General features: G+C 40.3%; 1 protein-coding gene across 2 annotated transcripts in view; it reads right to left on the bottom strand.

Moving 5' to 3' along the window:
* CFAP61 (cilia and flagella associated protein 61) overlaps positions 1–20,869 on the bottom strand; it is a 301,491-nt gene that overhangs the window by 166,810 nt on the left and 113,812 nt on the right. For both annotated transcript variants that reach the window (XM_010369117.2, XM_030914334.1), the window contains exons 14-16: positions 9,290–9,416; positions 5,909–5,986; positions 551–757 (exon numbers count right to left, since the gene is read on the bottom strand). In XM_010369117.2, the coding sequence (XP_010367419.1) occupies positions 551–757; positions 5,909–5,986; positions 9,290–9,416 (412 nt within the window). The remainder of the gene's footprint in view (positions 1–550; positions 758–5,908; positions 5,987–9,289; positions 9,417–20,869) is intronic.

The following is a 20,869-nucleotide window of genomic DNA, read 5'->3' on the forward strand; positions in this document are numbered from 1 at the left end:
CTATTACCACAGTATTACTCCATGCAAGTGTGGCAAGTGTTACATGGGGTTACATTGGCATCAGGTATCTCCACACTTTCTCTCCATCACCTACTGGGGGTGTGTACAGTGCTTATTTGGAATGCTGGGATAGCATGCCAGTCTTCTAAAATAGAATTAATTTATTCTATGGATTCATCACTGAAATGTTCTTTGCTTTAAGGAATGAATAGGATCATGTTGGCGCTGCACTCGTGCATCATAAAAAATTATTAGATTTTCACGTCTCTTAGAGCATTTTTGCATGGTTTTCAGTCTCCGTTTTGTCAATATAGAAAAGCCAACATATTTTGCTACCAATGATATTAGTTGTGATTGTGTCAGAAATTTGAAGCCTACAGAATGTCACTGTAGTCTTTGAAAAAGGCAAAACTAAATATGGCCATTGGAAATTCAGACCCATGTTATCATCAAAACCCATCATGAGAGGAATGAATAAAATGTGGCACACAACACCAACAACACTGTGAACACTGACCTGCTGGGAAAGGGAATCGCACCATTCTCTCACCTTGCCTTCTCTGGATTTTGGGTAAACAGGGTAGTAGAGACAGGATTTAAAGCCTAAACGCAGGATCTCCTTCAGAAAGAACTTGGTGTAGTGCCGGAAAATGGGGTTGAGGGCAAAGTGATGCATGTGCCCATGTTCTTCGCGCTGGTGGTGACTGAAGTAGATGAAATCTTCAATGTTGTAATGTGACCGTATGTACTCAATGTCCTACAGAAGAGACAGAAGGGATGGTTTCTACAAGCATTTTAAACAAACGGCATGCATTTTGTGATAAATATCTTTTAAAAATTACTTTAGGTATGACAGTAAGAAATGTGTTTTTCTTTTCCATATTTGGACCTCATCTTCACGGTAAATTTTTTAAATTAGAAATTACATTTCCTGAGAGCTAGTTGTTCTGATGGATTGTCTTTGGGGGATGGCAGCACAGCTTGTAATGTGCTCCTTCCACACCATGGCTGATATCAACTCAGAGAGCCCCGAGTCTCTGCCGTTGGCCAAGCGACAGGACAGCAGCTCCATACCACTCAGGCGAAGTGAGCACAAGCCAGTCAGCGCAAGAGACTGAGCCCATGGGAAATTAGGGAGTCAGGCAGACAGAGCCACTGGTGTTCTCCGATGCGTTACCATTCACCTGTTAGTGTGGAAATGTGTCACCCCCAAGTCACACACTTTGTTTTGTTTTGCTTTTTTTCATTTGAGACAGAGTCTCATTCTGTCACCCACACTGGAGTGCCCCGGCGTGATCTTTGCTCACTGCAACCTTTGCCTCCTGGGTTCAAGAGATCCTCCCACCTCAGCCTCCCAACCAGCTGGGATTTCAGGCGCCCACCATCATGCCTGGCTAATTTTTTTGTAGTTTTAGTAGAGCTGGGGTTTCACCATGTTTGGCCAGGCAGGTCTTGAACTCCCAGCCTCAAGTGATCTGCCCGCCTCGGCCTCCGAAAGTGCTGAAATTACAGGTGCAAGTCACTATGCCTGGCCCCAAGTCATACACTTTGATTACATGTATGGCTGGCTGGCCTACAATAAAACTGCATAATTGGGCCTTATCCCTGTGCACTTCTTAAACCTTCTATCCCCCTTGATGTATAATATTTTTACAGTGGAAGGTAATTTAAAGAACTGATGAGTGTCTTCCCATGTAAAGGAAATATCAGGCACACTGCTCTTGTTTCCACAGGTCTGGTTCTGGTCCCCTCTCTGTGCCCACACTGCACTGGGATCCCAGGTCTCCTTCATGCTAACTGTGCCCTGGGCCAGCCTGTCCTGTGTCACCTCCCAGCAGTGCACGCTGTCAGGAGCATGGGGGGAGGGGAACACTCCAAGGTGGGTGTGACTCTCTGATGACAGCAGCAGTAAACGCACCCAAAATGCAGGAAAAATCAAATCATATGGAGCTTGCAAAACACTAACTTATATTTCTCCTTGTTTGCCACAGTAAAATTATTTTAAAAGCCTACTTTCAAGAACAGAAATTGGAGAATGCAAGGCCCCTGATGTGTTCTGTGATCAGCAAGGCTGGCACCAGCAAATCCATGAAAACTGTGGCATCTGGGGCCAAGCTTCTCGAGGTCCCCTGCCTTTCCAGCTTTTGTCACAAAGCACAGAGGAAACAGAGCTCAGGGTAACCAGGCCAGTGACGGTACCCTAGGGCAGTTCTGCAACCTTTCAATCTGCATTGACCCTGTAATGGCCTTTATACTATAAGACTTTTCTTTAATTACCAAGGAGGCATCCCTCAATATAAAATAAAATGAGTGATAAGTATAGGACTGAGAAATCATTGAAAAACAAAAAGCCAACAGAGGTTATTAGCTCAAAACAGCAGATGGGCCATGTGCATCTAATTTTCTTCCCATCCCAAATCCCTTAAAATAACAATAACAAAAATTATTTTTGGTGTAATGAGAGCATATTGGAGGACAAAAAAGTAAGGCAGTTTTACATAGGAAGGAAACCCTACCACTAGGTGAAACCTTCTTACCTTGGGCCACCTGGAGTCCCTGCCTGTCGGCTGGTACTTCATTCAAGCACACAAAGGGAAGCCAGACACTGCCATACCCTCCCAATCAGACAGAGGGACGGTGGCACTACCAGTGACAGAGGAGACGCCATGGAGAAACATGCAAGCACAACTGTCAAGGATACCCATGCCAGCCACCCAAACTGATCATTTAATCTTTCACTCATGACAAGGACAGACTTTTGAGGAAAACTGACAAATAAAAAAAGACCAGCATAGAGAAACATACAACTTACTACAGAGAAGACAAATTATTCAGGAAATAGCAGAGAATTAAAAAAAAATTCTACAGAGTGTACTCAGAGAGATCAAAAAGGATCTTGCATGTAATACCAAAAAGGAACAAGCTGATACCAAAAAGGAACAATAGAGAACAAGAGACTTGGAAGTTAAATAGATGAACTCTGAAATAAAGATACCAATACAATACTTGGGTAATAGAATAAACACAGCTGAAGAATTAGAGATTTGGAAGACAAAATTGAGGAAATCTAAAATGATGAGTAAAATGTAACATATATATGTTTAGAGACATCGAAGAATCAATTCAAAAGATCTAATATCCATCTAAAAACGAATTTAAGAAAAGGAGAATGGAGAAAATGGAGGAGAAGAAATAATTAATGAAATCATAGAAGAAAAATTGCCAACAGAGACATAAGATACTTCTTGGCAAAATTTCAGAATTCCAGAGACAAAAAGAAAATTTAATTCTCGAGAAAGAAAGCAAACACACACACATTTATTCATAAAAGATCAAGAATCAGGTTGGTATCAGATTATATTTTATCAATGACATTGGATACAGATTTAACAATCTGATGAGAAATAATTAGAATGAGGCTGTCGCAGATGGCTGATGCCTGTAATCCCAGCATTTTGGGAGCTTGAGGGGGGGCAGATCACCTGAGGTCAAGAGTTCAAGACCAGACTGGCCAACATGGTGAAACCCCATCTCTACAAAAAATACAAAAATTAGCCATGTGTGGTGGTGCACACCTGTAATTCCAGCTACTCAGGAGGCTGAGGCAGGAGAATCGCTTGAACACGGGAGGCAGAGGCTGCAGAGAGCCGAGACCGCATCACTGCACTCCAGCCTGGGGGACAGAGCAAGACTCCATTTCCATAATAATAATAATAATAATAATTTGAATAGAATTCTACACACAGCCAAATGAGTATACAAGTAGGAGGACCAATGAAAATTTCTCATATTTGTGTGGACGCAGGGACCTTACTACCCAACACCGTCTCTAAAAGAATAACTAACTCCAAGAAATATGGGATCAAAAAGAGGAATAAATCTAAGAAAGAGAAAAGTGTGCAATATATCAAAGAAATAAAACCATGTGAACATCTCGATGTCAAAAACACATTCGATAAAATTCAACACTCATCCATAATAAAAACTTTTAATAAGATAGAGAAGAAAATTTCCCTTACTTGTTAAGGGATATCTATCAGAAACCTACAGCTACGATTATGCTAAATGGAGGAAAGTATAGAATCATTCCATTAAAATCAAGAACACCAGAAAGGCTGCTATTATTAACACTATTACTCAATGTTGTTCTATCCATACACTAAAACTGGAAAAAGACTAAAGGTATAAATATTGAAAAGGAAGGTGTAGCAGGTTCTCTTATCCAAAGAATCCTAAGATGACCGCCAGGACAGTACCTGTCATCCCACATCCCTCATGCTCTTCTGCAAAGTGACTCTGCCACACTCCCCTTGAGAGAAGCCCGCCTCCACCCCTTGTGTCTGAGCATGCCCTCTAACTGCTCTGACCAGTAGAATAGGGTGGAGGTGATGCTGCGGCAGAAAAGTGAATCAGCTGAAAAACTCTCCAAGCTCAAAGATACTTCATAAAGGTGATTGAATACAAGATAAAAATACAAACACTAGTAGCTTTCCCATATACAAGACAAACATTTAGAAAATATGAGAAAAAGTGTATACTCAGAATACCAAGAGAAATCATAAAACACATAGAAATAAATGATCAATGTCTAGAACTGTGTCAGGTCAGGGTCTCAGCAGGAAACAGTATGATCAAATTAGGATAATTGGAGGCGGGTTTAACAAAGGAAATATTTACAAGGATGGGGCAGGTGTAAGAAGATAAGTAGGGACTGTGCCGCGGCAACTGCAAGCTATTCCCACCCTAAGAGGGTGGCACAGGAGGAGGGCTGGTTATAGGAATCCAAAAGGAGAGCATCATGAAGAGGTTGCCTTGAAATGTCAGGGAACTCAGTGGAGATCAGCCTGCTGAGGCATCAGACGTCACTGTCCCCTCCTCCTTCTGTCAGGGCTCTCCATCCACCAAACCCAACGGGCAGCCAAACGGCAAAGGCACCCATAATGCTGTGCCCATCAGTCAGGCTCCCTGGGACAGAACAGGGCGAAGAAAGGTGGAGAATGGACTCACAGGACAAACAAAAACCCATATGGCACAAAACATGATGCAAAGAAAACCATATGAAAGAAGCCACAAAACGTTTCTGAAGAACCCAAAAAGTTAAACAACAACAACAACAACAACAACATAGAAAGCCATAATCCATGATCCTAGTAGGGAAGTCTCTATATTTTAATGTCAATTCTGCCTAAATTGTTCTATAGAATCCACATAGGTACAACTATATTAATAATAAGCATTACAAGGTTTGGGAGAGGAAATAGCCAAGAAAAAAAAAAAACAACAAGAAAATTTAGAAGACACCAAATGAGAGAACACTATTCTACTAGATATAAAAGCACATGATAATGCAATAGGTATCAACAGATAAATCCATGGAAAAGGAGAGTTTAAAAATCGACATAGGCATATAGAAATGTAATGAATGTAAAAGCAGCATTTTAAAATCAAAAGGGAAAGAATGGACTATTCAGTAATAAATGCTTTGAAATAGCTGGCTGTTCACTGGGAAAAAATAAAATGACATCTCCATTTGACACACACACACACGATATATGTAACAAATGCAAAAAAGAATGCTGGAAGGGATAAATGCATCACTACAGTAGTAATACTTTGGGGAGAGCAATGGAATATATCAATATGTGTATAGGTGGTGGAAAGTTATCTGAGTTTTTAGGGTGAGAATGCTTTCATGTAGTCTTTGTAATATATTAAATATTGTGAACTGCAAAATAATGGAGAATTGCAAGTCCTCCAAGTGGGGTAGAGGCAGATGATGATGATATCCATCAGAAAAAGGAGGCATTCACATTAAATAAGTAAAAGTACAACTCCAAAAGGGGCATTTGGGCTAATTCATGTATAGCAAGGCACAATCAAAGAAATTAAAATCCACTTCACAATTTACCATTTCATTTCTGATCACTGCAATACCAACTATTTGTTCCGCAACTTCAGCTACAAATGCCTGCAGCAGTGTTCCATCCTGAAAAGATAAGCATATATTTTAAGATCCTTAAAAATATGGCTATGAATGTTTTTGTAAGCAGGCAACAGTGGGTCTTAACCACATTCACATAACAACAACAACAACAACAGAACAAGCATCTATCAACACCTACTTTGGGTCAGGTAGTAAGTTAAACGCCCTCCCTATGTCCCCTGGATCCACACACCAACCCTATGAGATATTATTATTATTATTATTATTGTTATTATTATTATTATTATCAGTTTTGAGATGGAGTTTTGCTCTTGTTGCCCAGGCTCGAGTGCAATGGCATGATCTCGGCTCACTGCAGCCTCCGCCTCCGGGGTTCAAGCAATTCTTGTGCCTCAGCCTCTCAAGCAACTGGGACTACAGGTGCTCAGCTAACTTTTGTATTTTCAGTAGAGACGAGTTTACACCACATTGCTCAGGGTGGTCTTGAACTCCTGGCCTCAAAGAATCTACACACCTTGGGCTCCCAAAGTGCTAGGATTGCAGGCGTGAGTCACCACACCCGGCTTCAGGGTTGAGACTTAAGGGTTGAGAATAAAGTTAATAATTTTACTGCTTCATCAAGGATATTCCTTAGTGAAACCAGCTTTTCCTTTCCTTTTTCTTTAATTGACATACTTGTAGATTTACATGCAGTGTAAGAAATAAAACAGAATTTCTTGTACACTTTGTTCAGTATCCCCTAATGATAACATTTTGCATAACCATAGTATAATACTACAAGCAGGAAACCAACACTGTTACAATTGTGTGTGTGTGTGTGTGTGTGTGTGTGTGTGTGTGGTGTATGAAGTTTCACACGATTTCATCACCTCTAAAGGTTTATGTATCCACTACTGTAGTCAGAATATTGAACAGTTCTAATACCACAAAATCCCTTGAGTTGCCCACTCTGTCCCCATCCTCCCCACATCCTTAACCTCTGGCATCAAATAACCTGTTCTCCATTCCTAAAATATTATCACTTCAAAGTGTCATATAAATGGAACTCTAGAGGATATAACCTGTAGGGGTTGTTGGCTTTTTCCCCACTCAGTATAGTTCTCTGGAGATTTATCCAAGCCGATACATGAATCAAGAGTTGATTTCTTTCATTGCTTAGTAGTATTCCAAGGCATGATGTTCCACAGTGTGTTTAACCATTCATCTGTTGAAGGATATCTGGGCTGACAATAGCTGCTATGAACATTAGTGTAAAGTCTTCATTTCTCTGGATCAAATACCCACAAGTGCAATTGTTAGACTATAAGAGAGTTGCAGTTTTAGTTTTTTAATAAACAGCCAGGGCTGGGCACGGTGGCTCACTCCTGTAATCCCACCACTTTGGGAGGCTGAGGCAGGCAGATCACTTGACACCAGGAGTTCGAGACCAGCCTGGCCAATGTGGTGAAACCCCGTCTCTACTAAAAATACAAAAACTACAGGCGGGCACCTGTAATCCCAGCTACTCATGAGGGTGAGGCAGGAGAATCACTTGAACCTGGGAAGCAGAGGTTGCAGTGAGCCAAGATCGCGCCATTGCACTCCAGCCTGGGTGACAAGAGCGAGACTCTGTCTCAAAATAAACAAATAAATAAAAATAAAAATAAAAATAAAAAATTAAACAGCCAAAATATTTTCTAGAGTGGCCGCACCGTTCTACGTTCCCACCAGCAACACTAGAGATCCAGTTTCCCCACATCCTCGCCAGCATTTAGCGACTAGTGGCATCACTGTTTTTTGTTTCAGTCATTCTGATGGCTTTGCAGGGATATTCCACCGTGGTTTGCTCTTTCGGTAGTTACTGGGATGATGGTGAAGAACACCAGGACCACTAGGACATTTGCTGCCACTTCTGTGACCTACTCTGAGGTGACACTGGCTTCATCCACCATTGCTATTGCTTTTGCATCATAAGTACAGATCTCAACACAGCGGAAAATGAATAAAACAGTTTTTACCTTGCAGTCTCCCAGAAAATCCATGTTTCAGAGGCCCGCAAGGTTCTTTAGACCACACTTTGAGAACCAGGGCTTGACCTCATACCACTTAGAGGGCCAGGAGGGAAGGAGCAAAAAATGAAGAAACAAAGAGTCCAAGACAAACCAAAGCAAATACCATGTGCTGAAGGGAAGTTGTATTTTAGTTTACTCTGATGCCTTCGTAAATAGTAAACATTTGTGTACACACCATTATGTTTAGGTGTTTGGTGTCTTCCTTCTGATGACTTAAAAATTAACTAAAAGGTTTTTTTCCAAAAGAGCGAATAACTGGAACTCCCCAAATGACTTCAACAGTAGAATGAAGACATAAATGGTGGTATATTCATGCCATGAAATACTTCATGCTATAATATGAATGACTCTTACAAACATATTGCTGAGCAAAAGAAACTTGGTATCAGAAAACAAGTGGTATGATTCCATTTATGTAGAGTTCAAAAATAGGCATAGCCAATCTCTGATCTTAGAAGCAAGGTGGTATTAACTTAGGGAAAGGCCTGAGTAGAGGCATCGGGGAACTTCCGGCAGGCTGTGGTTAGTCTGTTTCTTAAAATGTGCTGGTTACATGGTGTATGAAAATTGTGAAATCCATCACACAGTTTATTGGTTATACCTCAATAAATTCTGTTCAAAATAAAATGTATCAAAAAAGTGACTATGCACAATATTCTTTAACTATCTGCATCTTTCCATGTGTAGTTAGATTAACTGGCATGGCCCTTAAGATAGCAGTATTAATTTATAGACTGCCACAAGCCTGACTTTTGCCATAGCACATACATGCATTACTACACTAGAAAGAGAACCCAACACTTATCATGCAGGATCTTTCCCAGACCATGTAATCCTGGGGGATGCAGCCAGCTCAACAAAAGGGTCTGGTCAGACTCATCATTCAATAGGCTCAAATAGGGTCCCACTACCCTCAATCTGGTACCCAGTGCTGCTGAGGTGGGCACCAGATACCCGTGGATTCCTAAGCTACCCTTCCCTAATATTACCCTTCCCTAATAAATAGGATCTATCTCATTTTGATAGGATTGTTTGGATCAAGTCCAAACTTTCTATCTTCATGAGAAGGATTTTGGGTGTCTGATCCCTCTGGGGGATCCCCACTGAGAATGGCCACACTTCCTTAAGTCCCAGTCTCCATGGTTTCCTCTTCTGCTCCCATCTTCTGACTCTATCTCCACTGCCCCCTGCCATATGATTTTCCAACTCAGATCCAAGGAAGTTTCAGGGCTGAATCTACATGGGTCATCACAATGGTCCCATATCCTGAGGTCTGGTCATATCACGTACTTACAGGGTCTTTGCGAGCCTTGTTGTAATGGTCTAAGTCCTCCAATATGCTTTTATTCAACATGAGGGTGCTGACAAGATTTTCCACACCAGGAGTATCCAAGAGAGTGGCAAATCTTATATGAATGGACCTGGGTAAGGAGAGGAATATATTTTTAAGTTAAAGTAATAAATATGTATTCCCCCACAAATGGAGACAGAATTGTAACATATCACACTTATATAAAATAATATCCAGTAAAGTATGTTTATATAACATTGGGGTTTGAGTAATTATAAAAGTAACTCATTTCATTATAGAAAACCTGAAACACAAAAACGTGTGAAGAATAAGGTAAATATCACTGATAATGCCATTAACCAAAGACAACACAGAGATACTTTAAATATTTAGTTTACAATAGCACTATGATTTATTTCATAAACAGAGTCAAAATCCTTCCAATTTTTAAATTATTGTTAGGAAGAAGTCACATTGCACCAGGGCTGGCTTCATGGGTGTGGGACCCACACAATGCTGTGCGCTTTTTAGAGCCTCACACTCACAATTTATTGCTCTGAGGCCACCGTTCAAAAATTCTTAATAATTTTATCTTTGACTTCATGTTTTTAAGTGAAGTTAAGTGACACAATGGAGCATGTCAGGGGCCTTGGAGCCTCGACTCACGTGTGCTCCCCACCGTCTCTCCATGATGCTTTTCTCCCACCTGTTCCCTGCCCCTGACACCCTGGGCCCTAGAGAGCCTCCCCATTCCTGCCTCACAACAGCTGCCTCCTCCTTCTGCCGGGGTGACACTGGTTGCATTGGTTGGGGGAAGCCCCTGTTCAGCCAACACCCAGGGGGGGTTCCTAGACAAGGGTATAGTACAAGGTACAAGCTACATGGGTATAGTACAAGGTACAAGCTACATGGGTATAGTACAAGGTACAAGCTACATAGTATAGTACAAGCTACATGGGTATAGACAAGGGTATAGTACAAGGTACAAGCTCATGAGTCAGGTACATGACACATGGAGTCTCTGGTCAGACCAAGGGAGTGGTTGTCCCCACCCTGGGCAGGCAGTGCCATGGCGTGTTTGGCTAGCAACTCAGTGTGGACCTCCTACCCATCCTCCACCCAGGGGTTCAGTGCATCCTGGTGCAGAGGTTGCAAGCTCTTAGTTGGATGCCTGTTTGCCATGGGTTGGAGCTCATGGGAAGGAGAGACTGATTGCCCCACACGAGGCCAGAGTCTCACATTTTCATTTTGCAGTGGGTCCTGTACATTATGTAGCTGGCCTTGCAGTGAATTCTCTGAAGTTACTAGGGTATTATTACTCAATGGGACAACGCCATTCCTCCTCGCGCTGATACAATAAAATATCCTAATCTATTTAACCGTCAACTGTAGGGAACATCTGTGCTTAAATTTTAATACATGCTTCCATATTATGAACAAAGTATCATATTTGCGAAGAACAATATCTATATCTATAATTAACTAATAAAAAGATGAACAACTAATACCATCTTAATAATGTTTACGAGCAATTTTAAGCGAAAGGTAAGAACTTTGTTATATGACCACCTTACACCAAAATCTAGTTCAGTGGATTAAAGATGAAAATGTAACAAACAAGAACACAAAAGCACCAGGAAAACACTCAAGCGAATTAAAAACATATATCCACACAAAACCTGTACATGAATGTTCATAGCAGCATTATTCACAATAGCCCAAGAGAAAACAACCCAAATGCCCACCAACTGATGAATGGATAAACAGAGTATGATTTACACATACAACAGAAAACTATTCAGCCATAAAAGAAAATAAAGTACTGACACATACTCCAACATGCATGAACTTTAAAACATTGTGCGAAGTGAGAGAAACCATATACAAAAAGGCACGTGTTGTGTAATTCCATTTATATGAAATGTCCAGAACAGGCAAATTTACAGTGATAGAAAGTGGGTTAGTGATTGTTGGGGGCTGAGGGGAGAAGAGAATAGGAGTGACAGCTTGATAGGTGCAGGGTGTCCTTTAGGTGACACAAATGTTCTAGAACCAGGTAGAGGTGGTAACTGCACAATGCTGTAACTCTACTACAAACCACTGAATTGTACATGTGAAGTGGGCAAATTGTATGGCATGTGAATTACATCTCAATAAAGCTGTTACAGAAATACATATAATGCCAAAATAATTGAAAGGGAAAGGGAATGACAACTAATAGCAAAAAAAAAATAAGCTGGCATAGCTATCTAAATGTCAGATAAACCAGGTCTTAAGGCAAAAATCATGAGAAAAAGGTCTTTGTTTGATAATGAAAGTTCACTAGGAAGACATAAAAATACCATATCTATAGGTGTCTAACAACAAAGCTCCAGGATACTGAAGTAAAAATGGACAGGGTTATGAGAACAGTTTGAAATTTACCATCATATTGGTAGAGTTTAATATGGTAGAGCTCTCCAGAAACTGGTGTCAGACAACACATTTAAGATACTGTGGAAGATCTGGATAAACTTCAGCTAAAGTATACTACATCCCCCAAATAAAAAAGACATGGCCATCTAAGAGTTGTCTCACTGTTTCCATTCCAAAGCCCTCCAGCCAGCTATCTTTCCTGTCTTAGGTAATGACAACTCCATCCTTCCAGTGGTTCAGGCCCAGACCTTTGGCTTCATCCGTTTTCTTGCACACCTCTCTTTCAGCCTCACTTTGGGCTGACTCTACTTTCAAAATGCATCTAAGAATGGAACGACTTCTCAAGACCTCCAATGCTAGTCCAGTCTCCACCACCTCTCTCCTGGGTTGTTGGAACAGCATCCTAGTGTCTCTCTACATTTCTGCCATTGTCCCTGACAAGCCATCCTCCACCAATTTGCCAGAGCAATGCTTATCAAATGTTAAGTCAGATCACAAGACTCTTATACTCAAATTCCCAGTAATAGAGGTGTTCTTACCCTCTTTTATGTGTACGGCCCCTCTCAGAATGTTTTTAAATGAATAAAGTAAGATACATAAGATTATAATATATGAGCTTCATTAAACAAACACGATTCAGCAGGGAGTCTAATAATTACCATAATTTTGCTACATTGACAAGCATTAGCTTGCACTCCCAGTAAAAGCCAAAGTTCTACAGTGGCTGAGAGCACCCTCCCCGACTCCCCACGACCACAGCCTCCTTCCCTGTGCCCTCCCTCTGGGATTGCTGCTTGCTCTGACTCATCTCCAAACAGTTGGCTTCTTGGTTTCTCTGCTCTGCAGCACAGGCCACCGTGCTGTTTCTCAAACATGCCAGACATAATCTCTCATCAGAAGTTCCTACTTGAGGAAGTTCCTACCTCATCAGAAGGTCCTACTTCATTAGAAGTTCTTACCTCATCAGAAGTTCCTACATCAACAGAAGGTCCTACCTCATCAGAATTCCCCACCTGAGAAAGTTCCTGCCTCATCAGAAGTTCTTACCTGAGGAAGTTCCTACCTCATCAGAAGTTACCTCATCAGAAGTTCCTACCCGTAATTCTCCTCCAGCAAATCTATGAGCCTGTTCCATCACCTCAACATTTGAGTCTTTGCTGAAACTTCACCCTCTCAATGACCCTGAAACCCTATTTAAAATTTGGACCCTGACTTTCCAACCTCATTCCCTTTTCTATTTTTCTCCACAGCACTTCCTACTTTCCCTTTATTTTGTTTTTCACTGTTTGTCTCCTTCCACTAGAATAAAACGTGACAAAGATGGGAGTGTTGGTCTATTTGCTCACTGCTGCCACCTCATGGCTAGAGCAATGCCTGGCACATGGTAGATGCTCAATAAATAGCTGTTACGTGAACTAATCATGAAGCTTACATGGAGATAGCCAGAGAGCTTCCCCATGCTTATTATATGTCTTTTTGTGGTTTTTTTTGTTTGTTTTTTGTTTTTGTTTGTTTTTGGTTTTTTTACATATAATAAATACAACTGAGTTATAAAGAGTGTTATTGGATACTAGACTGGAAAGTGAGAGTAAGCGGACATCTTCCCCCAGTAAGGCTTGCAGCTCAGACCACATCACGGTCCACTCCAAAAGGCCAGGGCTTTTTGTAGCCTACAGTGGTGCCCAATAAATGTTCAGTGGGACATGGGGCTATCTTCCTGCAAAGGAGCACAAAACTGCAAACATTGTTTCACCAGTCTGTCCATGGAAATCTACTGGTGATTAGGGGTCACAACCATTTTGCATTCATCTCTGCAATTCATATTCACCAAAGAGGAATATTTCAGAGCTTTCCTTTGTTCCTAGAATTTCAGGGGGAGGAACAGGCAATGGCAGTATGTTTGTGCCCTCCTCTAAAATGACACTGTCCAGTACAAGAGCCCGTACACTTGAAATGTGGTACTCAGAACGGAGATGTGCTGTAAGAATAAAATATTCACTGAATTGTGGACTTGGTACAAAAAAAGTAATATAAAGTATCTCATTCGTGCTTTTTAAATATTGATTATATGCTGAAACAATACTATTTTGGATATAATGGGTTAAATAAGAAATAAATGTTACAATTAATTTCACCTACTTTTTGATTTTTAAATTAGTGTGGCTATTCAAAAATCTAAAATTACACATGTGGCTCAGAGTGTATTGCTACTGGATGGGGCTGCTCCCTATGTCTGTATTTGCCTTTGAGAACTACTTCCCAAAAGGTTTTTATTCAGCTCAAAAAGCAGAACGTAGGCTGGCTGGGTGAGGTGGCTCACACCTGTAATCCCAGCACTTTGGGAGGCCAAGGCAGGAGGATCACTTGAGACCAGGAGTTCAAGACCAGCCCAGCCAACATGGTGAAACTCCATCTCTACTAAAAATACAAAAATTAGCTGTGCATGGTGGCTCACGCCTATAATCCCAGCTACTTGGTTAGCCAAGGCACTAGAATCACTTGAACTCAGAACCCAGGAGGCAGAGGTTGCAATGAGTCAAAATCATGCCACTGCACTCCAGCCTGGGCAAAAGAGTGAAACTCTATCTAAAAAAAAAAAAAAAAATTCAGAATGTAGGTCTTATTCCACATGTGAAATTCTTTAAAGTTTTAAATAAGGCACATGAGGTTAGAAGCAGACTAATTGTTATGGAGACCTTCATCTGTGTTTTTGCTAGAGAAAGCACCTTGAAAAATACAATGACTTCAAGACAAAGTTGTTAGGATGCATACTATTTTATTCTCAACAAAAAACACTCATTAGAATCCTTAATTAAAATGACATGGATCTCAAATATATATATCATGTCATCTATATCAACAGAATACTGTTGTCAAATTATCAAGCAGCTATCTTTATTTCTTACCCTATTCTCAGATAAATCATAAAGCTTTATTCATTGAGGGTGTACAAAATGATACCAAGACCTTCTGTGGAATGAACTTTAAATCTGCTAAATAAATATCCAATAAAACAAAGTCTGCTTCAATGATTATGTACTGACTTAGGCCTGGCAGGACCTCAGAAGATGGTGGCTCACTGGATGCACCTAAATGTGGCCCTACTTTCATCTCTGTGCAAGTTTCAAATAGGAAGTTGCTTCTCTCATTTTAGTCATTCTTTCATTTTAGCTATTATGGCGGCTCCCTTCTTTCAGTCCCATGGCCTGTAGCCAGGAAGGAGAACACTCCTACCTCCCTCTATCTGTTCCACGTATCACCTTGCCTGACCTTCCCAGAAGCGAATGTGTACTCAGTAACCAGAAGAGTTTAGCGTTCTTTTCCCAAGGGTGCAAGTATGGTTCTAAAGCCACCCTGAATCAGTGAGGGAGATTAGCTATGTTTTTCATTACCCATCCACATGGCTTCTTCTATCCACAGAAAAAGCAAGGTTTCTGGAGGGCTTCCCAAGGCTTTACCTCTCCAGGTCACCTCTCTCTTATGCTTTCTCTCTCTGATGTACTTAAATGCTCTAACCTGTTAGTCCTCAGGAAATGACACCTCTCCGTGAAGAAGTGATGAAGCCCCGCCCACTGGCCCCTTCTTGAGTCCTGAGAGTCTTGCAGTCTGGGTCACCTGCTTCACAAGAGGTTTGCTTCTCCCTATTTTTGGCTGACTTTGACCTCAAGTATCAGAGTTTCTAGTATTTAATCAGATCACACATACAATAAAGTAGAATATCATACATGAAACTGGAAGGAAAAAGATTTAACACAACTTTTCAATACCAAATTGAGTGGATGAATTGTTTAGACACAAGGTTATGCGTGTGTGTGTGTGTGTGTATATATTTATATATATACACACACATAGAAGTATGTATACACATAAATGTGTGTATATATATATACACACACACATAAAAGTTGTATATATATACATCTAAATTTTACTTGAAGTTCAGCGGTACATGTGAAGGTTGGTTATATAGGTAAATTTGTGTCATGGGGGTTTGTTGCAGAGATTATTTATCACCCAGGTATTAAGCCTAGTACCCATTAATTAGGTTTCCTGATCCTCTCCCTCCTCCCAACCTCCACCCTTTAATTTGCCCCAGTGTGTGTGATGTTCCCCTCTATGTGTCCATCTGTTCTCATTATTTAGCTCCCACTTGTAAGTGAGAATGTGTGGTATTTGGTTTTCTCTTCCTGCATTAGTATGCTAAGGATAATGGACTCCAGCTCCATCCCATGTTCCCGCAAAGGACAATATCTCATTCTTTTTTATGGCTGCATAGTATTCCATGGTGTATATGTACCACATTTTCTTTATCCACTTTACCATTGATGGGCATTTAGATTGATTCCGTGTCTTTGCTATTGGGAATAGTGCTGCAATGAACATGTGTGTGTATGTGTCCTTAGAATGATTTATATTCCTTTGGATATATACTCAGTAGTGGGACTGCTGGGTGGAATATTATTTCTGTTTTTAGGTCTTTGAGGAGTCATCACACTGTCTTCCACAATGGTTGAACTAATTTACACTCCCACAAACAGAGTATAAACATTCCTGTTTCTCTGCAACCTTGCCACCTGTTATTTTTTGACTTTTTTTTGGATGGTCATTTTGACTGGTGTGAGATGGTATCTCTTTGTGGTTTTGATCTGCATTTCTCTAATGATCAGTGAGGCTGAGCTTTTCTTCATATGATTGTTGGCTGCATGTATGTCTTCTCTTGTAAAGGGTCTATTCATGTCCTTTGCCCAGTGTTTTGTTTTGTTTTGTTTTGTTTTTTGTTTTTTTGAGACACAGTCTCGCTCTGTTGCCCAGGGTAGAGTGCAGTGGCGTGATCTCGGCTAACTGCAAGCTCCGCTTCATGGGTTCATGCCATTCTCCTGCCTCAGCCTCCTGAGTAGCTGGGACTACAGGTGCCCAGTTTTTAATGGGGTTGTTTTTTCCTTGTAAATTTGTTTAAGTTCCTTATAGATGCTGGATATTAGACTTTTGTCAGATGCATAGTTTGCAAAAATTTCCTTCCATTCTATAGGTTGTCTGTTCACTCTGTGGATGGTTTCCTTTGCTGTGCAGAAGCATTTTAATTAGATACCATGTGTCAATTTTTTCTTTTCTTGCAATTGCTTTTGGCGTCTTCATCATGAAATCTTTGCCCATTCCTATGTCCAGAATGGTACTGCCTAGGTTGTCTTCCAGGGTTTTTATAGTTTTGTGTTTTACATTTAAGTCTTTAATCCTTGAGTTAATTTTTGCATATGGTGTAAGGTGTCCAGTTTCAGTCTTCTTCATATGGCTACCCAGTTATCCCATCACCATTTATTGAATAGAAAATCCTTTCCCCATTGCTTTTGTCAGGTTTGTTGAAGATTAGATAGTTGTAGGTGCACAGGCTTATTTCTGGGTTCTCTATTCTCTTCCATTGGTCTATGTGTCTGCTTTTGTACCAGTACCATGCTGTTTTGGTTACTGTAGCCCTGCAGTATAGTTTGAAGTCAGGTAGGGTGATGCCTCCAGCTTTGTTCTTTTTGCTTTGGATTGCCTTGGCTATTCTGGCTCTTTTTTGGGTCCATATGAATATTAAAATAGTTTTTTCTAGTTCTGTGAAAAATGTCAATGGTAGTTTAATAGGAATAGTATTGAATCTCTAAATTGCTTTGGGCAGCATGGTCATTTTAATGATATTGATTCTTTCTATCGATGAGCATGGAATGTTTTTCCATTTGTTTGTGTCATCTCTGATTTCTTTGAGCAGTGTTTTGTAGTTGTCCTTGTAGAGATCTTTCATCTCTCATTAGTTAGGTGTATTCCTAGGTATATTATTATTTTTTTTTTTTTTTGGCAATTGTGAATGGGATTGCGCTCTTGATTTGACTCTAGGCTTGACTGTGGTTGGTGTATAGGAATATCAGTGATTTTTGCACATTGATTTTGTATGCTGAGACTTGCTGAAGTTGTTTCTCAGTTTAAGGAGCTTTGGGGCAGAGACTATGAGATTTTCAATATACGGGATCATGTCATCTGCAAACAGGAATAGTTTGACTTCCTCTCTTCCTATCTGGATGCCCTTTATGTATTGCAGAAAATAGGGCAATTTTTTAATACCAGTAAATAAAAATGAAATGACAGGGAGAAGAAAAAGTGATTTGAGTCTTTCCGAATTCCAAAGAAGTGATCGTTGTAACAGAATCATGAAACAATTTGATAGTCATTAGTATTTCAGTTTAAATCAAAAATAAATAAACAAAACCCACAAAACTAAAAATGAGGTTTCTATTGGGTTCTGTTCAAGACGGCTGATTAAAAGCAGAACGGGCCAAGGACTGATGATGTTAAAACACTCTCCACAATAACACGGGCCTGAAATAGGTACAATGGTAACTTTCTGTGTGAGTCACCCACAGAAAAGCAAAGAAGACAGAAATGGTGAGGGGAGTAATTGCTTAAAGGACAACTAGCTAAATGCATTTTATTTACTGAGCCAGGTTGATGGCTGTATGATCTAACTCAGCAGTAAATATTTATTTATAAAAAATAATTCCTAGCACAATAAATATTGGTTAGCCAAGTACATCTGAAACGTTTCCCCACATTTAAAAATGTCAAATTTCAGAAAAGCATCATGTGAAAGGGTGGTAAGATGGAGTGGGTGACCAATTCACCCGAATGTGTTCTCTACTAATGAATAAACAAGAGGACAGAAAAGCCAGTGGGTAAGTCAAGAATGAGCAAGCAGCGGAAATAGAAAAGGAATCATCATCTGTAGCACACAGTCACCCCATATTAAGTTTGGAAATGTCCTAGCGGTTAATATGTGAAGAAAATGTATCATAAAGAAAGCATTTAATTTATTCACAATTAAAGTGCAAGTTAACATAAACATTAGGAAATGTTCTCATCTCAAAGGCCTGTAGTCACTAAACAAACGGAGAGGGAACCTGGGTGTGGAATGTGTTGACAGAAGAGGTAGCCATCACTAACGACTGAATGAGTAATTTGTCCCAGTGCTCACCAGCACAGCCAGAGGGCAGATGACAGACACAAATATAATTTCCCAAGGGAAGAAGAACGAAATTAGGTGGAGGACCAGAACATGAGGTCATGAAATTTAAAGTAACCAAACTTAAGAGCAGAAACAATTCATCCCAAATGTCAAGAGAAGTGAAGCAAAAAATAGAAGAACATGATACATTTTTAAAGAGTAGGTGTAGAGGACCTGAGCCCTCACCATGCCCAAGTGGCTCCTCCTCACCTCCTTCAGGTCTTTATTCATGGCCACCCTTCCTGTCACCCTAGGCAAAATGGCAGCCTCTCTCCCACTCAGCACTTCCGATCCCCTCTCGGCACCTGCTATACTCTTCATGTTCGCCCTCAGTGCCTACATACTGTGCATTTGGATCTCTTTCCTTTACATCTTTCTCCACCATCTAGAATGCCCCCGCTGTGGGCAAGAATTTCTATCTGTTTGCATCACTTCTGTTTCCCCAGCACCTGGAATAGGACTGGCACACGTTTGCAGTCAGTGCTGTGGATTTTACTGGATGAATGAGGGGGTTTGCTGGGGTCTCTGAGAAGGAAAACAGACATCAGCCAGTACTCTCCTCCTGCACCCCAGAACCCAGTGGCCATTTTGTCAATGTGATAGACGTCAATTTCAGGATGGAGGGAGGGTGGAAGAAAGGAAAGAAACCAAGACCCTGGAGATACAAATCCTAAAGCCCTGCCTATCTCCAGACATCCTGCTTATGTGAGTCAGTACATGTCCTAAAGCAGAACCCATTCTGAGTTGGTTTTTCTTTCCAACTGAAAGCATTCTCATGGTTAATCTAAATTTTGAAATGCAAAAAATGGCTTTAGAAAAACACAGGTGGAAAGTGTGTATGAAAAAAGAAAGGGCCAGGAACTAGAAACAAGCAAGAGAAATTAAAGCATTACTTGATATAAATAGCAAAAAATATATAAAACAGTTATAGTCCACATATTCTTACAAATCTAACCAAAAGGTTATATTTATATATAGTAGAAACTTAGTAATTCAACAGTACCAAAAAATTACTAGATCATAAAAGGTTTAAAGTAGGTGTGGCCTTTAAACTTCTAAAATTGTCTAGAAAAAGAAATAAATATAAAATAAAAGAATAAAAAGTAAAGTAGGTATGGCTTATATGTTTTATAGAAAATCTGTATTTGGAAGACAGATAATCACAATTCTTTTTTAAAAAATTAATTTAATTCTATTTTAAGTTCCAGGATACATGTGCAGGACAAACACATGTTACATAGTGTGCCACGGTGGTTTGTTGCACCTGTCAACCCATCACCTAGGTATTAAGCCCAGCATGCATTAGCTACTTATCCTGATGCTCTTCCTCCCCTCGGACCCCCACTGACAGACCCCAATGTGTGTTGTTCCACCCGGCCCCTGCATGTGTTCATGTGATCTCATCATTCAGCTCCCACTTATAAGTGAGAACATGTGGTGTTTGGTTTTCTGTTCCTGTGTTAGTTTGCTGAGGATAATGGTTTCCACCTGCATCCATGTCCCTGCATAGGACATAGTCTTGTTTCTTTTTTATGGCTGCATAGTATTCCATGGTATCATAGTATTCTATGGTACCACATTTTCTTTATCCAGTCTATCAGTGATGGGCATTTGGGTTAATTTCGTGTCTTTGCAATTATGAACAGTGCTGCAATGAACATATGCATGCATGTATCTTCAAAATAGAATGATTTATATTCCTTTGGGTATATACCAGAAATGGGATTGCTGGGTCAAATGGTATCTCTAGTTCTAGGTTTCTGAGGAATCAGCACACTGTCTTCCACAATGGTTGAACTAACTTACATTCCCACCAACAGTGTAAAAGTGTTCCTATTTCTCCATAGTCTTGCTAGCATCTGTTGTTTCTTGACTTTTTAATAATCGCCATTCTGACTGGCATGATATGCTATCTCTTTGTGGTTCTGATTTGCATTTCTCTAATGATCAGTGATTCTGAGCTTGATTTTGAGCTTTTTTTCACGTTTGTTGGCTGCATGAATGTCTTCTTTTGGGAAGTGTCTGTTCATGGTCCTTTGCCCACTTTTTAATGGGGTTGTTATTTTCTTGGAAATTTGTTTAAGTTTCTTGTAGATTGTGGATATTAGACCTTTGTCAGATGAACAGATTGC

The sequence above is a fragment of the Rhinopithecus roxellana genome, chromosome 13 (assembly GCF_007565055.1).
Source record: "Rhinopithecus roxellana isolate Shanxi Qingling chromosome 13, ASM756505v1, whole genome shotgun sequence".
Classification (NCBI taxonomy): Eukaryota; Metazoa; Chordata; class Mammalia; order Primates; family Cercopithecidae; genus Rhinopithecus; species Rhinopithecus roxellana.